Genomic DNA, 25,728 nt, shown 5'->3' with positions numbered 1-25,728 from the left:
CCTACTCGAATTAATTTTTACAAACATGGAATATCTCAATTGGATTCTTGCTGGCACAAGATCATTAAACCTAATGGCATATATATTTTGACTCAATGAAGATTATAATACAGCAATGGGAAAGAAAGTGAAGACGAACAGCGTCCTCTCACATTGAAAACGTCAGTGACTCGTTCTTCCAAAAATACGACATAACCCCCTCACTACTCAGAAGAGACCAAGTCGCTATTACTCGCATCCGAATAGACCACACAAAAGTCTCCCACTTGCATCGATTGACAAAGGACGCAGCTCCCGGTGAAGAATGCGGAGAATGCAACGTACCAGTCGTTTTATTTTATCCTGCCTGGAGTGGTATAACACACATCGTTCACAAACTGAAACCGTGTATTAGAGACAATGTCAACAAAGGAACAATCAACGATCTGTTAAGGCCCATTAAAGGAAGCAAGATAATTAACGTAAATAATACTTTAAGCATATCTGCCTTCGTAGCTAATAATCTTGCAATCGATGCAACGTTAAATTTATATATATAAAATTTTACGAAATTAAATTAAATACCAGACTGGTCCTTTGTGATTTGAAATATGGCGCCCTTACGTCTGTTTCCATAGATTTGTTTACGAAACTATATATTACAGAGAGAGATAACTTAAAAGTGAAATTAACACCTAACCTATTTTATAATGTGATTGGCTAATGTGTTATTAGAAACGCGTCTCCTATTGGGCGATCAGATCGCCCCCTGTTGGCTGATACAAAATGGTAATTGCGTAGCCACATTCTCAATGGCAACGCGCTTATATAGCAGATCGCCATACATAGTTAAAGATTAATTATGGTTAAAGAAAAAATTAAGTGGAGAATATACAATAAAATTGACTCATACGACGCATCATTTCTGAGAAAATCGAGTTTGAAAAGTTGCCAAGTATACTTTAACTTGGTTAAGACTAGGTGTGAGTAAACAATCAGCACGAGGTTATTACACACGTGAAAATAAATAAAAAATGTTGAATAATATTTTTCCGTTTAAGGCATCATTTTCAAGGAATTAAAGTTTGATGGAAATAATGTTTAATTACGAACTGGTTTGATACAGGCGCATGATATATCTTCAAATTTATTTTTCTCAAAAAATAAAAAAAAAAAGAAACAAAGCGTATTATGAAAAAAATTCCATTCTACATTTTTTACTTATTTTCACATAAAGTTTAAGCTCCTGTCGATTCTTTACTCTTGTTCAGTCTGGAATTATTTAAATTTAAGAATACTTGTTAAATTTTCAAACTCGATTTTCTCGAAAACGAAACCTCGGATGGAAAAATGTTATATCAAACGTTTTCTATTCTTTCACGTAGAATTGCCCCTTGCTCGGTTGTATTACAAAATTGTAATTGTGGAAATCCACCTCACGTGTGTATAGAAAACAAAATTATAGTTTTGCAAATACATCGTTCGTATTGACCATGTTATGTTGTGTGACCTAATAACTAATACTATTGTTTTATACCTGTGCAAAATTACTTGGAACTGAGATACCTTTGTACTACCTATTTCATTGTGCTATCAAAATAAATAAAGCATGTACGTATATACTCATCAAAAGATATTGATGTACAATTGAAAGTATATCACGGTGCTGTTTACAAAAATCATTTAGATCGCATCGATAAGAATATAAATACTCGGAACTTTCAATACATGCAATTGACTAACTGATATCAGCTATATAAGCGCCGATAAACTGATCACATTGTTATAGACCAATTGTGTATATCCCTACAATCAGAAATTACAACTGCAACATGAAATTAATGCTAATGTTAATAAGAAAATGTAACTATGAAACAACAACAGAATTCTATATAGAGGGTGTTTTAAACAAATTGCATAAAAATTTGATCACAACTTTTATGTGTCAAAGTAGGAGAAAAGCAGTTCACAGTTCATATAAATATTAAGGTAGCTCTTAAATAAATTAAAATTTAAGATTACTCTCAAATTTCGAGCAAAATTAATCTTCAGTTTAGGTCAGATAAGACATTAAATAATATAATTCTGAGTTTAATTTATTTAATGCCGTTAACTAATTTTCTCAAGTTTTTCACAAATTTTCATTCATAATTATCAATTCTCTCTCCTCCTTTTAACAATTCGAGATTGATATTTTTCTTTCTTGTTGGATACTTTCTTTTCAACTTGACGATTTTGTCAGATCTGCTACCTCAATTAAATATCGATTTAATGTTCTCTCTTCGTATTGCAATTATTTATATCAACTTTTGACTTTTCAAGATAAATACAAATGATATAAAAAATTATTATTATTATTTCATATCATACTAGTCATCAATATCATATTATCTTTATATTTAGCATTTATTAATCAACTCCAAATTGACTAATATAGTTGACTAGGGAACTACCTTATCGATAGAAAAATAAAAGCAGAACGAATGTCAAAGCGTTTGCCATGAAATTCGCGAACATAGACGCGTTTCATACAAAATATCTAACGTGTTTAAATATAATTAGTCTGCGAATTTTTATAGATCTATAGGAAACTTAGAGGTTTGAAAAGGAACAAGATCCACGTAAAACGCAAAAGTACATAAAATAATCCAAAGTAATCGTTACGATATATACTTGTAAATAGTGGAAACATTTCATAGTTTTAGTGTTAGAATTTTGTACAGGCCATTTTGAACATCTATTCTAATTCAACTTTTTTTTATCGTTAATATAGAATATAAACATTTTTCTCTACTTTGGTGCACAAATATGAGACGAATCTTCAATTTTATTTCCATAATTGTATTGTGTTCATTATATGAATTAATTGTATTCATTTTATTTCCATTGTATTCACAAATAAAAATTTGCATAAATATCCTCGGTTGAATTATGATAATATATTTTCGATATACATATTTATGATACAAATTTACAGTATCAGACAAGATTAGACGGTATTAGACTAAAATATGTTAATGTTAAACTAAATTACATGTCAGTAACGTGCGCATTAATAATATAAGTTTGAATAATTTTCCTCCTGCACCCAAATTCCTACCCATCATTTTTTAAACACGCTGTAGCCATAATAAATAAACGTTCTAACAGACGTCCGCATATTTTTTGGAATTTCTTCCAACCAAAAGTGGTTGAAATCGAAAATAAAACACTGTATGATTGATGATTATTGCTTGACAGCTAATAACGAATCAAAATTAATCAAAAAATATAATATCACAGTTTTTTTTACGATGATCATAGATAGCAAGTATCTCGCAAATTTTACAATTAATTTTAATACGTCTCTTATACTTTTCTTCGATCCTAAGAACGAGCGAACATCGAGTGTTATAGCACAGAATTTCCGTGCACGCTGATTAAATTATATGCATTAATTAAATTGCTGGCAATAAATTGGTGTGAAAGAGCCGCACCGTAGTTTCGAAAACAATAAACCATTATACGTATCACATTTTCTTTTCCTATTCCATTTAGCTGACGGATTATTTCTATGAGAAAGCGTTGAACTATTCGAAAGGGGACGTGTCTAAAGAATTACACGGTTTTTCTTTAACAAGGAAAGCTTAATTCATCGTCTAATTGATTGTTACGCAATTCTCTGAGAAAATCGGCTACAAGACTTGAGAAATTCCTTTTCCCTGATAAGTCGCGAGTTCAGCCACGGACTACCTCGTTGCTTCACTCAGATTTACGCAGGCTGTCTCAACTGAATGAGATCACCTAGGTATCTGACTTATCTACGATTGTATGAAAAAACCTCTCAGGGCAAAGTTAAATTATTTGCCGTTATGAATCTCGCTGATTATGTGAATTTAAACTATCAGTATATATATCTTAGTAATTATATAGAATAATTGCACTATATAGAACTACAGAAAAAGATATATTTATAATTATAGATAAATATATATATAATTATAAATATTATATATATAATTATACTTACTATAAAAAAAATATAGCTATAAATATTTACAAAAATTTATAAAAAATATAGCTATAAATATATACTATAAATAAAATATAAGAACTTACTAAAGGAGAGGTGGAATGAGATGGGCATTTTTGTCTCGCACAAGACATAACAAAAATTAAAAGACCATTCAACTTCTAATCGATAACACTGACAAGTTATCGTCAATGATCGTCTAAATGTTTACGTGACTTATCTTTTGCTTCTTAAAGACGAGTATTTTGTGTCCCTCGTATATTATCTGTATTGAATGGGACAGTGTAATAAAAGAGGACAATAGTAATATGTTATCTGATTAATCCATTTCGCAATTTTTGTTAATGTAAGAATTTATGTAAAGTTAGACGAACGAAAGATATAACAATGAATGTACAATTTTAAATGATATGTTGAAACCGGTCATTTGAACGAGCCTGGTAAGGTTAGTGTTGATATCTCTAGACACCAAAATCATAATATTATGATCAAACTTACGTGAAACTTACTATATCTACGTAACGATCAAGAATAATCACGAAATTGAAGAAGAAGAAATAAATCCTCGATAAAAAATATAGTATAATTCTGAAATTTTATCGGAATTAATGTAAATATATAATATTAATTTATAGTGAAATTAAAAAATCAACGGCGAAACTTATAAAATTAAACAATATTAATTAACGTGAATAATAAATTCATAAACCTTTTTATTCTGAAAATATGCCAACGATATTGAAAATATACGGAAGAATTGGAAGAGTATTAAACGAACGATACCGGGCACCTCATGTTATAATATAGTTCATGGTACAATATAGTATTTAGTGCCAGTTCCCATGTGGCACTAAAGAAATTCGTCGCTAATAACAATACTTTGCGAAAGATTTCGATGAAGTAACAAAAATTGTATCTCTGATATACAAAGAATTCAATTAAATTTAGTAATATGTTATTGCTATCTTTGAAACAACAACCACTTGAAATTGCAAGCGATAGCGCATAGCAGGCAAACGCGAACAAAGGATTTGCGCTGTATTAGGGCGCTCGTGTCATAGTCAGGCCATCGGGTAGACAAATAAATATGTATTTCAGAAAACTTGTCATAGCCTCGGGAGAGAGCTTGGTAAACGATGCTTTGCTATGGAATTAAAGATCAACGTAACATTCATCTTATATATATGACAAAGATATTGGCGTCTTTGACGAATATGGTTAGCGTGGATCTGTGACATTTTATTCGAAGAATATCCTCGACGTTGCGAACGTTACATACAAAGAGTGTTTGGATATGTTTAGATAGTTCCTGCTAGGATAATAAATCAATTAGGACACTGAAAGTGGACAATGTACAATATTAACATAATTCATAAAAGAACGACTTAACGAAAATATAAATGGGGTATATATGGTATAAATACAAGGAATAAAAGGAAGAGTTCTCACGGTCTCGATCATTACACATACACTTACTATAAAAATTAGGAAATACAATAATTCCCTAGAAATTACTGCATATTTTTTTTATCTTCTGAGATATATTGAATGGGACTAAAAATACCCATACACCAACATACAATAAGTTTTAACGTTAAATATCTAAAACCAAGAGTGAAACTTGCTGGTGGTAATTTAACGAGGTGTCGGGTTGGTAGCCCTGGTCCGCTAATACACATGAGAGAAACAACAATAAATTCGTGAATTGAGATATCTTACAAACGCGTATATCGCCATTTGTAAACGAAAAAATGGCAACGCGACAATGGCCCGAAACGTTGAATTAATGAAGGCATTTCTTCTGTAACAGAATGTTGATATAATTAAGTGGGTAAAAGGGAATCTCCTGACTGGAACCCAATTGAACATTTGTGGGATTACACGTTAGACGCCAATTGGGAAATTAAATTATACTTAATTAGAAATAAAAAGTAGTTAACACAAAAAACTACAAAATCATGATATACCGACTGGGGTTTGTGTTCGATTAATTGAATTAATGCCACACAGATGGCATGCAAACCCAAGGGTTGCCCAACGCCTTTCTACATTATTTTTTATTTAGGTTTTGTTAGAAGTGGTTATATAATTCAAACAAGACATGTTTCTTAACTTTTGTCGTTAGGTTTTATCTTGTTCTCTCGATATCAATATTAGCTGCAGATGTTACGAGAGTATAATCGACAAACAACGATATTATAATTTCATGTATGGACTGCTCTTCCTTTATCGTATTTTTAATTCCAATGATTATCAATGTATCTGAGAAGATAAAAAATATACAGTAATTCCCAAGCAATGGTTACGTTTTTTAATTTCTGTCAAGAGAACGTACACGAGTAAAAAATGGTCCTTAGACGCAAAGTCACAGGCTGGCACTAAAAATCAAACTTTATATCGTTAATTCTACATGCATAACTGGTGCTACAAAATAAAAAAGATATCGTCGCCAGATGAATTTTCAACGTCCCTCTTTCAAATTATAATAAACGCACCTTCGAGTGGTCTTTAGAAGAACTCAAGATACCATTCATCAAGCACGTGATTGGCTCTCATGCGGCAAAACACGAAAACCGAAATGCAGATTACGACAGTCCCCTCATTAAAGAATTAACAAACCAGCCAAAAAGTACAAGGAAGACTCGAGAAAAATATTGGCAGAAGTTATCATTGCCGAATAATAATTAGCGGTTGAACAATCAAAAGACAGTATCCCAGCTTAGTGGATTTAGCAGGCCCAAATGTCAATTTTTGCAAGAAATGAACGTTTATCCACGTCTATTCAACTATTTGAGAATTTTCCTTTGTTCACCCCCTAAGAAAATTTTTTAGAAATTTTAGGTGAGATACAATTGTCTGAAATCAGTGAAAAAATTTATGTTACATTCAAGTCAGCTTTTTAAATATTTAATATTTTAGATATAAATAAAGATTTTTAAAGCCCATACGCTCCGACTTCTAATTTTTATAATACTTTGGTCTAATATTCGCAACGTAAAAAGTTATAAAGTGAATTTTCGAAACTAAAGTAATATTTATAGTTTTAACAATAATTATTTTAATCACAATAATTATTTTTGGTTTCGATAATAATTATTTTATTATAGCGGGAAGCATCACCGCATTTTCATACTTGTCGATAAGATTAAAAACAGTCGAGAATTAATCACAGAGTATTACTACACGCGCGAAAGTGGTGGTCCGATTGTTGGCTGTTGCAAGTCACATGATAAAAATTGCATAGCTCCTTGAATATGGTCAATATTATCGGATTCATATACATATGCAACCCTCACATACGTAATGTATCCATCACCATTTTCACGGATCAAAATCAAGAAAGATAAATGTCGCAGTAGCAGGTGTTCTTTAAATATATCGTACGCCATATTGAATCGGCCATTGTGAATTTTGCAAAGCTAAGTTCAAATTCGTTGCAAACGGTCGACAAAATCTCTGGGAACGATCCTTTAAACTATCAGACTGACGTAAAAATTCGTACGTCGAAACGTATGAGTTGACACGTTAATGGATTTCCACATCTTTGACTTCCCATGTCTCAGAAACTAATTGTCAGCTCAACTTGAAAATTTATTGTGGTAGATGTTTCATCATAAGGGATCATTCGACACGAAATACAGTTCCAAAATTCGGGGGCAAGAAATAGGTGACTTTTTGGGTCAGTTTTTGCAATAAAAAAAAAAAAAAAGATTTTTCATCCCGCGTTTTTCCTATATAGCTAATGTTTTAGATATGCTGAATCTAAATGAATGGAAACACCTTTTATTTAAATGTTATTAAACACGTGTTCATCAAATATAATTGACGTGAAAGCAAGAATTTTATTCTCACGATAGAACGTAATGACTTCTTATTACAATGTCCATTAAAGTGTTCCTTACAAAAAAAAGTACTTAAACGCGGAAAATAATCGGAGCGCAAGAATAGCCGTTGATTAATGCAGGTTTGGATACGTTATATTACTATTTAAGCTCTGAAATCACGAAAACGACCTCCATGTTCGCCAACCATTCACACAAATTATACGATCGTTAATTTTATTAAGAAATTATTCCATTGATTTAGAAAGAGTTAAGCAATAAAACACAATAAAATATCAATATAATACAGTAACTAAGAGCTGATTCTAAGAATATAATATAGTGTAAGAAATTAGGAATAAGAAGGCAACAACTTCCTTGTAATAGGCTGTAATAGGCCTAAAGTACAGATAAAATTATTATTGTTATATTCTTTGGACGATTAATTTGTTGGACGAATAGCAATAGCGTAGGTTTCTTTTTACGATAACAAGGAATCAAAAAATTGCATTTAACTTTTATCACATTTACTTGCGAAATGAAATGATTCCCGTTAATCTCATTAACGTCGGTTAGTCACTGTTCTCAAATTGTTTGTACAATAACAACCACAATATGCACATCTCTATTAATTGCATACCAATATACATATAATAATCGTGTACATATTTGACACTAAACAATGAATCCAGAATAAATTCATATATTTCTGTCAAATTTTATACAACAAACAATCTTCGATTGCTGTTAACAGCAAGGATCTTTGAAATTTATCACGTTATCAACGACATGTTTATAAAGATAAAACGATGTTATACAGTTATGTAATAACGATATGCAAAAGTTATATCACATTTGGATAATGTTAAATAACGAAAGATATAAAGCATTATTTTAACAGTACATAGCACGATAGAGTATCGTGAAGTTAGTGTATAACCTGAAAAGCAGTACATATTTAAAATCTAATCGATGCGAGTTTCAATTTAATTTAACCCAATCCCATTATAACTAACGATATTCGTAAATATAAATGTATCTCATGCGAATCTTTTTAATTTTTGTCGTGAAACTTGAAGAAAATATGTTATTCTTCAAACCTAACCTCACTTCATCCGAATACGCATGCTTTGATGAAAGGCATATCTACATTTTCAAGTATCTTTTAATAATTATAAAATTAACTTTTGGAATGAATATCTTTACTGTTTTACAAAACATCAATTAATTTGCTATAAATAAGGTGCAAATTAATCTATCTCAACAATCAAGCAAAGAAATTATTTTCTAAGAATCATTTTAACCTAACCTGATCGAAAGGGCAGTAGATTTCTAAACATTCCAATCTATTAGACATTGACTAACTTTAAACTAACCAATTTAAATAAAAGAAATATTCTACAGTTTTACTTATTTCTCACACAGAGTATTAAATTAGAAATTCTAAGTAAGAATTTTATGACAAAGCATGTTTATTACGGAAACGTAACGTTTATTGTTCCGGTGTTCGATATTAGCAATCACTTTCTTAAAAGCAGTAAATGAATATATGATATGTAAATACTGCAGTAAGCTGCACTGCATTCCGATTAGTGTCAGGCTTCGCATACGAAACAATACATGAAACACATAATAAAATATTAGATCAAATTTTAATCCCGATTATATTGCGAAAATTATAAATGAGCGAACTGTCGAATTTTCACTGTGGCATTAATTCACGAGAAATAGCTACGAATCATTCATCGTGTGAATGAAATTTTCGTCCAAGATTATATAAAACGTTATGCGTATGTACATCACAGAGAGTTAGGAAAAAATATGTGAAATAAAAGTTCACCATATCAACACTTCACTTATAATTGCCACATCTTAAGATTTAGTTCACTGCACTAGACCACTTTTCTTTGATAAACACTAACTGAAAGGAGTACGTCAGTTTGCCAAAAGATTAGACGAGTTCTTGTGAATACAATATCGACGGAAAATAGACGCGCACAACGTCCTTCCAACGTGGAGGACGAGCGGCGACTAAAGTTCATCATATAGAATTTCCAGCAGCACTGCCGGGTCGAGCGCTCTGATTGGTCGAGCACTCTTCCGGGCGGCTCTTACGATTGGATATCCGACAAAAGAGCGCCTAATTGCATGTGACTTGTTATCACGGAGACGTAAAACGATATTTTAAATAAAGAACAAATGTATTTAGAAGTATCTACCCAAAGCATTTTTGTTGTAACTATCCTTTTAGCAAAATTAATGTATCACGCGAATCTTAGATTGCAAAACAAAATATTAGTATACAGGGTATTTTAATAATAATAATAACTGGAACAGGCTATAACTCCGTCGTAAATGAAGATAGAGAAAAGTCGTAGAGTAAAAGTTTGCACTGTTTAACACGCTCTATCATACTACCGTGCCAGTTTTTCTCGCATATACACCGGTGCAATTGCGAAGCGCGTTGCACACTTTTTTCAAACGAGTCTCTGTAATTTTTTATAAACCATTCGATGCATTTCTTAGTTTTCAGAAAGTATTAACGTACTTGGATCGATGAATGATACAAATTTGAAAGATATCTCAATTCTAATTTCACCAAATTTGATATATCAAGTACCCCAAGTACCTCAATACTTTTTTCCAGAGAATGAAAAAACACATCGAACGATGTATAAAAAAGATATGTTCCATTGAAAAAAAAAAAAATACAGATGACCTTGAAATCTTTGATACGCCTCACTTTCACAAACACGTGTAATTTTTCCTAATACAAATTTTTTCTATCTTCTACGTTTCAACGCTATAGCTTGTTCTAATTCTTAGAAACACCTAATAAGCTGTGTAATATACTACTCTCGTATATCTAAATAGAGATATTTGAGTGATCGCAAAGAACGTATAAAACTTGTGAAAAGTTGATTTGATAAAAGTATTTAGATAACGATTTATGAATAAAATTGAGATACCAACTTATTGATAAAACTGCACGTGTATAATGCTAGAAACGTACGACCATAATTCCTCGTGTACATCTGTAGCAATAAATGATTCATTACGCTTTAAATCTCTCACAATCTTCTTATGATATAGGTAATTATTTACCTTCTAGTTACGTTTGAAAATAACATGGAAATATCTTTGCATATGAGTTATTAAATATGTATCTACATCGACTGTTTTCATTCAAATGTGTATACGTATGTATTTCAAGGAAACGGCGGTCTTAGTGAATGAAAGGAATTAAAATAATCTTTAATTTTGAAATGTAGCGAAGCAAAGATTAAATATAGGAATGAAGCAAGCTACAAAATCCGCAAAGCTGAGAGATAAGCTGAGAGGGGGTTCGAACATCGCACATTTCCCGATAAACACTCGAAACAGCGAATTCTTTGAGTAATTCGGCCGTACGTACGAAACCAAAACTAGCGAAAATAAGATGTTCGAGGAGAGAAATCAGTCGCTAATGACGACGTCCAAGGAGCATTATCGCGAATTAACGATAACGAGCGAAAGATAAAGGTAGAATTTTATCGATGAAATTGCTAGCTTATCGATGAAATAAAAAAAAAAAAAAAACGCTAACTAACAATAAGTTCTAAACATGATTTACGAAGGCGATAAATAATCTGCAATTTCCTGTGCGAAATTCGAGGGCGAAATATTTGAGGATCGAGAGTTGACGCACAGTTTGCTGCACAGTTTTGCACAGCTGCGAGAGAATTCTGAGAGAAATAGTGCGCACAATTTTACTTTCTCAGGTCTTTTTCGGTTAAAAACCCATTGTTATGTAGCTCTTGAAAAGTGCTGCTTTAAAAGGTGCTATGTACCTCATTTTCTTAGAAAATTCTTCAATTTCTTAAAAATAAAAAATCGCCATCACCGTGTGACATCGGTAAGTGCCATATACAGAGTGGTCCAGTTGTAACTTCGTCATCTGTAACACCTTGCTTGTTTTTCACGATATTTAAAAATTATTTTACGTATAAGTTGAACGATTTCGAGGGGAATATAATTTGCAGCGATTAGACTTTTGGTAGATGAATGCGTAGAGGACATACGAAGGTCACCGATGCTTTCTTCAATGGGATCACGTGTGTTCTTAAAACGTTAGTCGATCCAGCTAGACATTATTTCCAAAAAAGTACTATTTATGTCGAAAAACTATCTTATTTGTTAGTTACCATTATAGTATTATTTATTATTTATTTACTATTATTTAATATATATTATATTTATTTAGCATTGTATTATTTATTAGTTCAGTAGATATTTTTACTTCAATTTGTCATACTTAACGTATGACAGACAAAGATAGTCTCTCGTTGCCAAATTTTCACAAATTAAATTTTTAACTGTCTGCTATTTTTAAAAAATTGATATTTTTTCGATATAACAATATATATACTATAAAATATTATAGATGTATTAAATACTACGCAAAATTATACCTAATATGTAACTATAATGGTATTTTTAAAAATCTCCCAAATGAATATCTCTCGAACGCCTACAGATGATCTCACTCAATCACTTTGTTATCGTACGCATTGTGGTTCATCGGTCGAGCGAACGTATAACGTCGTAGCATGATCGTTTTACCTTGTCGATGTTCGAAAACTTTCAACGCTGTTTAAATTTGACGTGTTTCTTCCTTTTTTCCTTTTCGTATTTCTTATTATTTTACCATACTTATTTGTGCTTCTCGTTGCTGCTCACATACGAACTGAAGTAAGTACAAGCTGAATATCGTGTTTTCAACTTCGTGCAGTTCCAAATATGGCCACCCCAGTAGTGGCGCAATTACGCAATATTCCATATTTGCATCGCTTTCTTTCTAAGTTATTTTATTTAGAGGAACATCTAGAGGATGCTCTGCTGCAGCATTAGGAAAAATCAACACGAAAGAAAGTCATGAGAAGAAGGTGGCTCGAGCCATAAAAATCATTGGAGAAAAGAAAATGGGGTATCTGAAAGCAGCAAACTACTTTCAAGTGGACAAGAAGCTGCTGTGCTGCAGTCCAGTTTGATACTTGCATTTACGACTACTGTAAGCATCTATTTCTTAATGTGGTTCTTTTAAAATGTGATTTTATTATCAAAAAAGAATAAAGTAGGACGAGAATAGAACTATTCTTTGTTTGTTTTCCATGAAACTGTGGTACCTCGTGTCGGTATTACATCTTTGGGTACGTGTTCCATATTAGATATAATTTCTGTCCTTTTTAAGGTTAGTTCGGGAGAGAAACTTGTTCATAGCGTAATGAGTATAAAGTAGCCTTAAATTGAGTGTAAATATACGAATAACCGTAGAAAGCTTTCTCTGTTGTGATTTATTTTCCAAGAATAACATTCGAAATACGATATGGTATTGCAGGTTTGGCTAATTTACTTTTTTATCGGGGACGACAAGATGGATCGATTGCTGCAGGGCTTCTTAAACTATGAGTCGTAATCCTATATAGGATCGTGTAACAGAGTTACGAGGTCGTGAAACTTTTATAACTGTCACACATCGGTGAACTAAAAAGTGTCAATCATCTGTCACCGAATGATCAAGCGATTAATCGACATAGATATACAACAGCATTCTTTTAAAAAACAGTTTGAATGAATTTTTGCTTGGAATGAATACAGAAGTTCCAATAATTTATAAAATGTCCTTAAACACACACTTATCACTATTTTATGCTATGTATCTACTGCAAAAGGAGAACATCATCGTTGACGATTGCAAAATGAAAATATCGATTAATTCTGAAAAACATTGAACGTACTTTGTTATATCAGATATTCAGCCAGAATTTAATTCTTTATGCAAAAATAAACAAGCACATCTGTCTCGCCGATATGCAAATTTAATTTTGCTCTAATATTAATATATAATTATAATATATAATGTATAATTATAGTCTAATTATAAATGTAACAAAGAATCGTTTAGAATTAAACTTCTCTAATTATTTAATTAATAAATGACTCGTATTAAAAAAAGCTGTTGTCTTTTACTTCGTTTAGAAGTTATCGTCAATGAGAATCAGTCAGTTATATATCGTCCATTCTGTATATTTAAGTTATGTACCTTTTTATGTATATAGGTTGTCTTACCTCACCCTGTTACACTTAATTACTCGTTTATTTGCGACGATACAAGAGAATGTTTCGGACGAAAGTTGCATGGTACTGTGCTTTTGTCTATCTGACCTTACGATGACCTTGAGTCGTATAGCAAAGGTGGCATAAAAATTTATTTTTCATTAGGTACTCTCGTACTTGATATTTAAACGTGTTGCAAAAGGCGCAAACTTGTGTCCTCCGCAGCATCTGCTATCGAGATATAAACCTTTAACTTCGACATACAAGAAATTCGATGCTAGGAAATTAGCTGAAAGTGACTGCCCGAAATGAATTGACTATTTTGGACACGTTACAAAACTGCAATCTTGTGTTTTTTTTATGCGTGATCGTAGCGTACACCAGGTAACGTTAATGCGTGTGGCGCATTGAATTTTAGCACGTTCACGCCGGCGTGTGCCACCGGTGGCTCACGCTTGAGTCTCCCACCAGGCGGCGCGCACCACCGGTGGCTCACACTTGAATGTTTCATCAGACGGTGCACACCAGCAAAAATGTAGTTCGTAACTAGAAAAAATTGCCATTTGGTTGAAAATTTAACGTATATTAATTGAAAAAAGTAGGATTTATTTAATAATATAACAATTCAGTACTATAAACATGTTAGAGTCCGCATCCCGATAGTGTTGGATAGCGCGAAACACACGAGTTTGTAGTGTTTTGAAAACGTCTGAACGTCGGCTAAGAGCACACGTAATAAAAGACAGAGTTTAAAGATTTAACGTCGTCCTTACAGGACGCTTCAAGATCGTCGCAAGGTTAAATAAATAAAAGCACTCGATACCAAACAAGTTTTGCCTGAGACATTTTTCTGTATCATCGCAAATAAGGGTGTAATTAAGGATGACAGAGTTAGGTGGGACACCCTGTATAACTGGGGTGGCGTGAAATATTTCCTGGCAAAATGGAGTTGCGAATGGGAGGTTTGAAAAGTGCTGAATTAATGTATTGAGAAATTCATGATTCCATGAAGAAAAAGAAAGAAGAAAAAGGAAGGAACATCGGTGACCTTCATATGTCCTCTACGCGTTCACATAGGATAAAGCTAATCATACCAAATTACGTTCCCCTCGAAAGCATTCAACTTGTACCTGAAACATTTTTTTTCTTAATATTATCAAAATCGAGCGATATATTCCAGGTGATAAAGTCAGGTGGACCACCCTGTATAAGAAACGATGTAACTTACCAATATAAAGCGATTTGCCTAACGTTTAGAGAAGCAGGAAAGACAGTGATAAAAGAATTGATATAAACAATTACTTACTGAAATAATTGAGAGTCTCCCGGATTTGCTCCGGTGACAATTTTAAGTCAACGTCTATTGATTTTAGGGCCGGTGAAGGGATGAACCAATCCGCGTTCTCGTATCCTATAAACAATAAATAACATCAGTCATACGAATATTTATAAAATAACTACCTGTAACGCTTAAATATATTTGGCGACAAGAAAAAGAAAATAGCAATTACAATTAGACAATTTTATACAAATTCACATGTTTGAGAACATAATCGAGAAAGTAGAACCTAGGTAGAAAATTGATTTAGTTACCAAGTATTTATTATAGAAAAAAATCTACTTCGAATATTTTAATGCAAATTGCCTTATCTTTATCGATTCACGCAAATATCTCCCAAGCTACACATTATTCGAAAAAATGTCTCGAATAAAGCTTATTTTGTTTCCAGTAGGCTATTTTGTGATAGCCACAATTCTTATGTGGGTGGACGCACCTTCGACGTTTCATGGTAACCTTCGCTTTTTTTTAAATACAACTATACATTTTTTTATAACCATTCGGTGTATTTTTTAGTTCTCTACAAAAAAGTATCGAGGTACTTGGGTGGAGAAACGACCGGTTCAAAAGATATTGTAACTTTAATCTTGTGAAGCTCATCGTACACCCACAACTTGACAAACTTAACGTTGAGATATCTTTTAAACCAAGCATTTTCAGATACAAGTACCTTAATACTTTCTTCTAGAGAATTAAAAACTGCATAGGATGGCGTATAAAAAAATGTACAGTTCCATTCACAGAAACAAAGATCACTTGCAGATCTCGAGAGCGTCTAGGCAAATCTGGTGGCCATCACAAGACGTGCCATTTGAAACGCGACGTGTTTTATTCACTAATGGGTCACTTTTTCGGATAATACACAGTTTGAGAGATGTTCGGCTCGATGAAAATGAGACATCCTGTACATCTTTTCACATTATACACTTTCAAGTTTTTTATAAATGCATAAAAATCTAATTGTAGTAAACGAGAGAGGTAAAAAACACACGCATACTCATACACGTGCGTATAATAAAAATATTTTGTTATTATTTAGATTCTTTGGTTGCATCAAAACATTTGGATCATTAGCAGCCAACGTTACTTACGTAACAGCCATTACGTAAGGTTACAAGTCGGAATATTACAGATTGTGTTAAATTAAACGAAAAAATATTTTTTCGCGTTGTCATAACAAATTTTCGTATTACTTCGCGAATAAAAATCATTTATTCTAAATAGGGTATCACAATAATACTACTCGTAACAATGAAACACATTCGAGTGAAATGACAATGGTAATTATTTCTTTGTACTGCTGATGTTTCTCGTCACTTTTGTAAACATGTATAATTTATTAAATTTATTGTAAATTAAATTTATTGTAAACACGTATATTTTGTGTATTAGGTTGTCCCAAAAGATTCTCTCGTTTTATAGAGAAATAATAGATGCACTAAATTTTCTGCTTTATATTATTATATTGTAATATAATTACATCATATTATATGTAATATTATTTTTATTTATATTATTTGATTTTCTATTATTATTTTATCGAATATTCTATTGGAACAATATGGATCACACATAATTCAATGAAACAATACGAAACGAAAAATGTAGTGCATCCATTATTTCCTGATAAAACGAACGAAACATTCGGGACAAGCCAATATAATAAAATTGCAAGTTTAACCTCAATTTACAGAATTTACGCGTAAACGAAGTAATTAACGCCGTGTAAAAATAGGCTGACTAAATTAGATTGATATACAAGTCTGAAAGACGATTTGCAAGTGTTATAATGTAATAGATTTGATGCTTACGAGTGTACGTTTTTACAAACACACTAATAACAGTGAGAACTAGAAAATTCCTGGCAGAATGCATTTTATATATTTTTCTATACACCGACGTCGTCGATCTTGTTATCGAAATAATATAGTTTACATGGCCTTTGTAATAGAATTGCCTATTTTATCTTTGACGAAGACTTTGTAATAATTAAGTTCAGCTTATGCGCCATCATAAAGTTTCAAAAGTAAATTACACTACTAACACGTATAGTTGTTGATAATGACATCTACAACGTGTATTTGTTTCAGCGAGCAGAGTGTCCTATAATTTTGCTGTATATGGTAGACTCTATCAGCGCGCTCTGTACGTAGAAATACGATGAAAAGGTCTCGTGATAAAATGTTCGTAAAAATGCTTCATTAAGAAAATATAAAGTATAATAAAATAAGGGAGAAAATAATACTAATATTGTATCAATATTAATACTACATTAATAATACTAATATTCTTAATAGTATACACGTGTATGACAATGAGTTAATTAGGAAAATCGACACTGCAATAGCAGAAATTCGAAAAAATTCCAACGAAATTTAATCCACGACAGACTCGATAGACCCGTGTACTAAAATGTACCTACGTCGGTACAAGGTATTTTGCGATGTATTTAACATTTTACTATGTCGGTAACATGTTTCCTATCGATAAGGTCACGCGACGCTTTGAAATGGAAACGTGAGAACGTACATACAGGGTTAGATCGAACAACATGTGAAATCGCAGCACGACGTGATTCCTCGTGGAAAAATACGACAAAAATGTGCCACAGAATTTTTCACTCTCGGGTTAGTTTACGAGAAAATCGAGTTCGAGAATTTGTCAAGTATACTCGATCATGCGCAGGTCTCGATAATCGACAGAAGGTCATTCTACGTGTGAAAACAAGTGGAAAACGTGAAATGAAATTTGTTCACAGGACGCTTCGTTTCAGAGAAAAATAAATTTGTAGATACACCAGTTTCCTTGAAAGTAGAACGAAACCACAAACAGGAAAATTTTATTCCACATTTTCGATTTATTTTCGCACGTGCAACGACCTGCGGTCGATTATTTGGTTCTAGCTTATCCGAAATTAGCCATGTTCCGGTCTACTTCATAAATTTTCAAACTCGATTTCCTGCGAAACTAAACAGAGAAGAAAAATTTCTACGCTACATTTCCCCCCCCCCCTGTTTTTCCACAAGGAATAACGCCGTGCCAACTTTTACGTTATTCCATCGATCTTATACGAAACTTGTGAATAATACATGAAGTACGTATGGGCTTTTTGTTGGATTTGTTTTACTTTTGTTTTCATCGAGTTTATTTACGTAAATTCAGACGATCAATATATTATTGCCAATATTATTCTCAATACTGGAGGTTCCACACATTGTACCGACAATATACAGAGTGTGACAGAAAATGTGGGGCTCTCTTTGATATTTAAAATCAATGGAGGAAGTTCCTGTAAACATGTGCTCCATCTGTCTTCGTTTATGGGATACAACGACGTTTGTAAACCTATATGATAATTAACCTATGGAAAATGATGAAATACTGAGGCTGAGAATAGAGCAAGTTCTTCGACAAAATCGGTGAACACCAGCAACCGTACAGAGTGCAGCCGGATGCATGACAAGACATACACAGTTTTACCTTGAAATGCAAAGTGGTCATTTCAAGCATCTTCTGTGAATCTAATTAGATGACACAACATCAGAATAGAAAATTCGTAACATCTCATAAACGAAGACCGACAGAACACGAGTTTATACGAACTACGTTGCTTGCTTTTCGACGCACGATCAGCTCCCGAAGTGGATGCCACATGTTCTGTCGCACTCTGTAAATTGATCGTCTAGAGAGTGTATAGGGTTTCTTACGCACGACGATCTGGAAAAACTGAAATGCTGACGATAATATCGATCGTCTGGACGCTCGAATGCCACGCCAGTTTTATTCGGTTGGCAACTAAGTGATTGCGGATTTTGTCAATACTACCTAATGATAAAATCCGCAATCACTTAGTTGCCAGCCCAATACAAGGTTTGGCCGTGGTTCCACGACGAATTTTTTATTTTGCGATACATATAATGTTGAAATACTACCTACAAGAGATACGTTACGGTGTATAATCATCACTGATGAATTTATTTCACTGGGGTCACCGGTGACCCCCATCGGGCTGTAGTGCAATTTCGCTCGATTCACTTATTTTTTGCGATTATCAATTGTCTCATATTGTTTCTTCGCGTTGCTAAATAATTGTTCTATGTTGCTTCGTCCCGAGACCTACCACAAACCATAATCCATCCCTCGGTCATACTTATTCGGACCTGCAATAATCCCAAACGACCGTCACAAGATTTAGCATTTGTTACTTTACTTTCAAGGCTCTTAATTGCCATCAAAGATCTTTCAAGTGGAAACGTTGCTTAGAGTTATTGTTCATTAAGGTAAAACACGGAAAAAGCGGGGTTTTCCATGTTCGACAGCCATTGATGGGGGGCGCACATGATAGATCTATATTTCATGTATAAATAAAACTATTTTTATATGTTTTATACTGCATTGATTTCGTCACACCATTGTAGTAACGATGGTAATAGTACAACATTTATAACTATTGACATTTGTTCAAATTATGTATTTCCACTAATCTTGGTGCGTGGGCCACCGGTGAGCCACGTGGCATTCAACGCGTTAACCGTTTGAGTTCCAGGAAAAAAGTTTGTTATTTTATGAGATACATCTACGTTATTATACAGGGTGGTTGGTAACTGGTGATACAAGCGGAAAGGGGGTGATTCTACGCGAAAAAAGAAGTCGAAAATATAGAATAAAAATTTTTTTAAAAAATCCACAGTGAGATCCGTTATAACGAGAAGATAACAACGAAATACGAAACACCGTCAGTCGTCCGTAGCGTTCAAACGTACTGGGACTTTTCCACACAAAATCTGATCAGCGCTGCTTGGAACTCAAACGGTTAATCGATTCGCAACCGATGACGTACCGCTACGTCAAAATCAAATTAGGTGGTTGTCACCGACGACGTAGCAGTACGTCAAGCTTCGAGTGAGATATTAGGTGAAGTAAAAAGTTCTGAGCGCTTTTTCGCTTTATTTCGACGATGAAATTAACATAGTCAAGATTATTCGATTTAGATTAAATATGCGCCGTTTTGTTCGATTACTTTTGTCCATTTTGAAGGCAATTTCATAATTCCGCGGTTGAAGAAGTCCTCGTCCCTATTGGTAAAAAACTTGACCAGCTCATTTTCACAAGCCTCTCTTGAGGCCAGTTTTGTACCATCAAGAAAATTTTGCAAAAACTTAAAAAGGTGATAATCGCTTGGTGCCAGGTCTGGACTGTACGGCGGATGCGATAGAACCTCCCAGCCAAGCTCTCGGAGCTTCTGACGCGTCGTTAAAGATGTGTGCGGCCTGGCGTTGTCTTGATGGAACACAACACCTTTCCTATTGGCCAATTCTGGCCGCTTCTGGTCGATCGCCTGCTTCAGTCTGGTCAGTTGTTGACAATAGAGGTCCGAATTAAGTGTTTGCCCCGATGGGAGCAGCTCATAATGGATGATTCCCTTCCAATCCCACCAAACACACAATAAAACCTTCTTGGCCGTTAATCCACGCTTGGCGATCGTTTGGGCCGGCCCACCGCGATTGGACCACGATCTTTTTCGGCTGTTGTTCTCGTATGTGACCCATTTTTCATCGCCAGTCACCATCCGCTTCAAAAATGGGTCGATTTCGTTACGTCTCAACAAAGAATCGCAGGCATCAATTCGGTCCAAAAGGTTCTTTTGCGTCAATTCATGTGGCACCCATACGTCGAGCTTCTTCTTGAGACCAGCCTTATGCAAATGGTTCCAAACGGTTTTCTGGCTAATCTTCAGTTCCTGGGCAATGGAATAAGTGCTCACATGCCGGTCCGACTCGACGATTTCCATGATTTTATCCACATTTTCGACGATTGGCCTACCAGAGCGTGCCTCATCTTCGACGTCCATATTACCAGAACGGAATCGTTGGAACCACCGCTTTGCTGTTGCATTCGATACTGTACTGGGTCCATAAACAGCACAAATTTTTTTGGCCGCCTGCTCCGCCTTTTCACCTTGGTCGTAGTGGTACTGAAGAATGTATCGAATTTTCTCTTTTTTTATCTCCATTTTCGAACGCTGTAACACACAACTGGCTTCACCGAACACAAAACTGACAAAGAACCTTTTTGATGCGTAATATCACCTTGAAATCGGTGTATACTATGACTCGATGCGATGTGCACATCGTGAGATATGGCTCACTAAAGACATCTAGCGAAAAACGCTCAGAACTTTTTACTTAACCTAATATTTTGACCGGTCACATGCTGCTAGTACTAAATCTTCACTCTGACATATTTTCATCGCGGCTTTAATTGCATGACCTGTTTCTTATAACGACAACAGCGAACCTGACGATGTAGCTGTATCAGAGGAACATACACATGCAACCTGACCGTACGTAATCTGTCATATTCAATGGGTCACATTCAGTGAAAATAGAACAGAAAGTGGAATTGTTGAAGCAAGTGAAGAGAATCTTGTGACGGACACTGTGGCGTCAAAAATGAAAAAATGAAAAGTGGATATCAGTGGAGATCGTATGGCGTGGAATCGAAGGACACGAGGGAGTGTTAAATAGAATAAATATTTCAAGAAATAGAAATGGAAAGATTGGAAGAAATTAATATACTATCACTAAATGATGAACGAGGGCTCGTGACAAAATAATTAGACACTCGAGGCGGATGCAGAAATAGCACACGTCTTGTGAAACACACCGAGCGACTTGACACGTTACGTTCATCCACTGTATGCAGTTTGAGTCAGTTCGACACTGCGGCGGTTGCGAATGGGATAAAACACAGTGGAGAAATTTGTACGAAAAGATACAGGCCACCCCGTATGATACTTCTCTTGTATTACATTGGAACCTGCATTAGTCGAATGTTCTATTCGAATTCGAACATTCCACTACCCAAAAATTTTTCGCTTGTGTGGCAAAGGACACTTACGTGTGTCTTCTGTAACTTCATATTACTTTCCTATTACTTTGATACGAAGGTAATGTTGTACGCGTTAATATCTCGTGTCTAATGACATCAAAGAGGAAACGTGTGGTAAGAAGCGTGGAAAGGAAAGAAGAGATACATGAGAAATTAGAAAAAGGCGTGGAAGTGCCGGAAAAGTTGCAGAAATCTATGACCTTAGAAGATTGATAATTAATGACGTGAAAAACAGAAACGTGTAATTAAAAATTACTCAGATGTTCCGACAAGTAGGAAAACATTAATCCATATGAAAAATAAATACCTATGCTGTGTTGTTTTATAGTAATTGTGGTAAATCAGCAATAAAGAAATACCAGTATCTAGATATGTATTGTGAGAAAAAGTTTCGGAATTTTGATAAATATCTTCGTTGACTGATAAGTCGAATAAGTCTTCGTGTTGAGAAAAAGAAGATCACAGTGAAAGCAGAAGACGACGCCTTCTTGTTTTAAATTGTTTATAGCGTTGGAGAGAGGAACCGTGGATGGTTTGAGACACAAACAGAATATAATTCAAAGCAGTGAAATGTATTGGCTTGAACAGAAAGTTCGTTCCGTTTTTCGTAGCGAGATGGACCTCAGTTTGAACAACAGCTATCAACCTCAATAAGATTGGTAGAAACTAGTATTGATTAATTAACAGTGTTGAGTGTAAAACAAACATTTTCCGATGTCTTTTTTTGTTGCCCTGTCATCAATTCAAACATAGTTCATCAAGACAATGCAAAAGTTTAAGCAATAGCTTTTAATTACAATTTAATTAATTTAACCCGATATTGATGATTAATTGATAGTCAACTGTTGAATATTAAACATTTTTCCGATATCTTTTTTTGGTTTTGTTGACCAGGCACCAGTTCAAACATAGTTCATCAAGAGAACGCAATAGTTCAACCAATAGCTTTTAACCACAATTTAATTAATTTACCTCGATATTGATGATTAATTGATAGTCAACTGTACAGTGTAAAACAAACATTTTCCGAAGTCCTTGTTTTTTGATGGCCTGCCATTGATTCAAACATAGTTCATTAAGACAATTAAAAAGTTTAAGCAATAGCTTTTAATTACAATTGAATTAATTTAACCCGATATTGATGATTAATTGATAGTCAACTGTACAGTGCAAAACAAACATTTTCCGAAGTCCTTGATTTTTGATGGCCTGCCATTGATTCAAACATAGTTCATTAAGACAATGCAAGAGTTTAAGCAACAGCTTTTAATTACAAGTCAATTGATTTACCCGATATTGATGATTAATTGATAGTCAACTGTTGAATGTTAAACAAACATTTTCCAATGTCTTTTTTCTGTTGGCCAGGCCCCAGTTCAAACATAGTTCATCAAGACAATGTAAAAGTTTAAGCAATAGCTCTTAATTACAATTCAATTGATTACACTCGATATTGATGATTAATTGATAATCAACTGTTGAATGTTAAACAAACATTTTCTGAAGTCTTTTTTTTGTTGGCCTGTCATCAATTTAAACATAGTTCATCAAGACAATGTAAAAGTTTAAGCAACAGCTTTTAATTACAAGTCAATTGATTTAACCCGATATTGATGGTTAATTGATAGTCAACTGTTGAATGTTAAACAACCATTTTCCAATGTCTTTTTTTTGTTGGCCAGGCCCCAGTTCAAACATAGTTCATCAAGACAATGTAAAAGTTTAAGCAATAGCTCTTAATTACAATTCAATTGATTACACTCGATATTGATGATTAATTGATAATCAACTGTTGTATGTTAAACAAACATTATCCGATGTCTTTTTTTTGTTGGTCAGGCACCAGTTCAAACATAGTTCATCAAGAGAATGCAATAGTTCAACCAACAGCTTTTAACCACAATTTAATTAATTTACCTCGATATTGATGATTAATTGATAGTCAACTGTACAGTGTAAAACAAACATTTTCCGAAGTCCTTGTTTTTTGATGGCCTGCCACTGATTCAAACATAGTTTATTAAGACAATGCAAGAGTTTAAGCAACAGCTTTTAATTACAAGTCAATTGATTTACCCGATATTGATGATTAATTGATAGTCAACTGTTGAATATTAAATAAACATTTTTCCGATATCTTTTTTTGGTTTTGTTGGCCAGGCACCAGTTCAAACATAGTTCATCAAGAGAATGCAATATTTCAACCAATAGCTTTTAACCACAATTTAATTAATTTAACCCGATATTGATGATTAATTGATAGTCAACTGTTGAATGTTAAACAAACATTTTCCGATGTCTTTTTTTCGTTGACCAGGCACCAGTTCAAATATAGTTCATCAAGAGAATGCAAAAGTTTAAGCAACAGCTTTTAACCACAATTCAATTGATTTACCCGATATTGATGATTAATTGATAATCAACTGTTGAATGTTAAACGAACATTTTCCAATGTCTTTTCTTTGTTGGCCTGTTATCAATTCAAACATAGTTCATCAAGACAATTTAAAAGTTTAAGCAATAGCTTTTAATTACCATTCAATTGATTCAACTCGATATTGATGATTAATTGATAGTCAACTGTACAGTGTAAAACAAACATTTTCCAAAGCCCTTGATTTTTGATGGCCTGGCACGAATTGAAACATGCTTCGCCGAGGCAACGGGAAACTATATGTGTCAAACGTCACACGACAAATATTGATACAACTCGAATGGGATGTTCTGCGCCATCTACCATATTCTCGCGATTTTGCACGCTCAAATTATCACTTACCCGCTCGTTACAAAACAACCTTCGCAAAATAAGAACTCGTGTTCTTTGGAAGACTGGAAAAACAAATTGGAACTATTCTTTTTCTCGGAAGACTAAGCGATTCGACGCCAATAGAATAGCGAAGTTATCAAAAGGATGACGAGAAGACATCGAAAACGGTAGACGTAAAAGAGAAAACACGTCCTACAGTTTAGCCGTAAAAACGAGACGAACTTTCCATTGAAGCCAATATTAACAAAATTTGTTTCACCAGTAAAGAAGATGTAGAATCCACAAATAATTAAATTCATTTAATTAAATCACATTCAATTTTGATTTGAATTTAATTAATTCAATAATTTATAATAATTCAAAGGATGCATTACATTTGCTTTATACCGTGTCCTTTCTCATTTTGATGATTTTGAAATACAGAATGATAATGATAAAAACAGATTTACTCATCTGCTGACTAAATTAGGATACTGGATTGTACTTCCATTTTTCTTTATGTACTTATATTTACATTTAATATGATAAATTATATTTATGTGCTATGAATTATATTTATATATAATGTGTTCATATTTACCTTGAAATTGAGTGAGAGTATCGGCTCGCAGGCGGTATCGAGGTATCTGTTCTTCTAGCAAACTGATGATCTCAACTTCTGGCAGTTCAGCTCCACTGCATACCTCTACAATACAGTTAATTTCGTAATTATATTTTACTCTTATCACTCGATCAAATCACTTTTAACAGTTGTACTTAACATTTATATTAAACAACCAATTGAATTGTAAGAAATCCGAAAATTTTACCTCTAACTTACTGT

The 25,728-nt window shown here is 33.6% G+C and overlaps 1 protein-coding gene and 1 long non-coding RNA gene across 5 annotated transcripts in view; one reads left to right on the top strand and one right to left on the bottom strand.

Moving 5' to 3' along the window:
• Positions 1–25,728, bottom strand: part of LOC117212856 (trafficking kinesin-binding protein milt) — a 103,566-nt gene that overhangs the window by 44,454 nt on the left and 33,384 nt on the right. For 2 of the 4 annotated variants that reach the window (XM_033457938.1, XM_033457939.1), the window contains 2 exons: positions 25,486–25,590; positions 15,215–15,319 (listed from right to left, as the gene is read on the bottom strand). In XM_033457938.1, the coding sequence (XP_033313829.1) occupies positions 15,215–15,319; positions 25,486–25,590 (210 nt within the window). Of the gene's footprint in view, positions 1–9,652; positions 9,824–15,214; positions 15,320–25,485; positions 25,591–25,728 lie in introns of those variants that run through there. The other 2 variants (XM_033457934.1, XM_033457936.1) reach the window with 1 other exon arrangement.
• On the top strand, positions 12,369–13,668 carry LOC117212859. Its single transcript, XR_004488538.1, has 3 exons — positions 12,369–12,543; positions 12,697–12,862; positions 13,190–13,668. It is a non-coding gene; the product is annotated as an uncharacterized LOC117212859 (long non-coding RNA).

The sequence above is a fragment of the Bombus bifarius genome, unplaced genomic scaffold, assembly GCF_011952205.1.
Source record: "Bombus bifarius isolate JDL3187 unplaced genomic scaffold, Bbif_JDL3187 scf7180000008401, whole genome shotgun sequence".
Lineage (NCBI taxonomy): Eukaryota > Metazoa > Arthropoda > Insecta > Hymenoptera > Apidae > Bombus > Bombus bifarius.
This window is presented reverse-complemented; position numbering and strand designations above follow the sequence as displayed.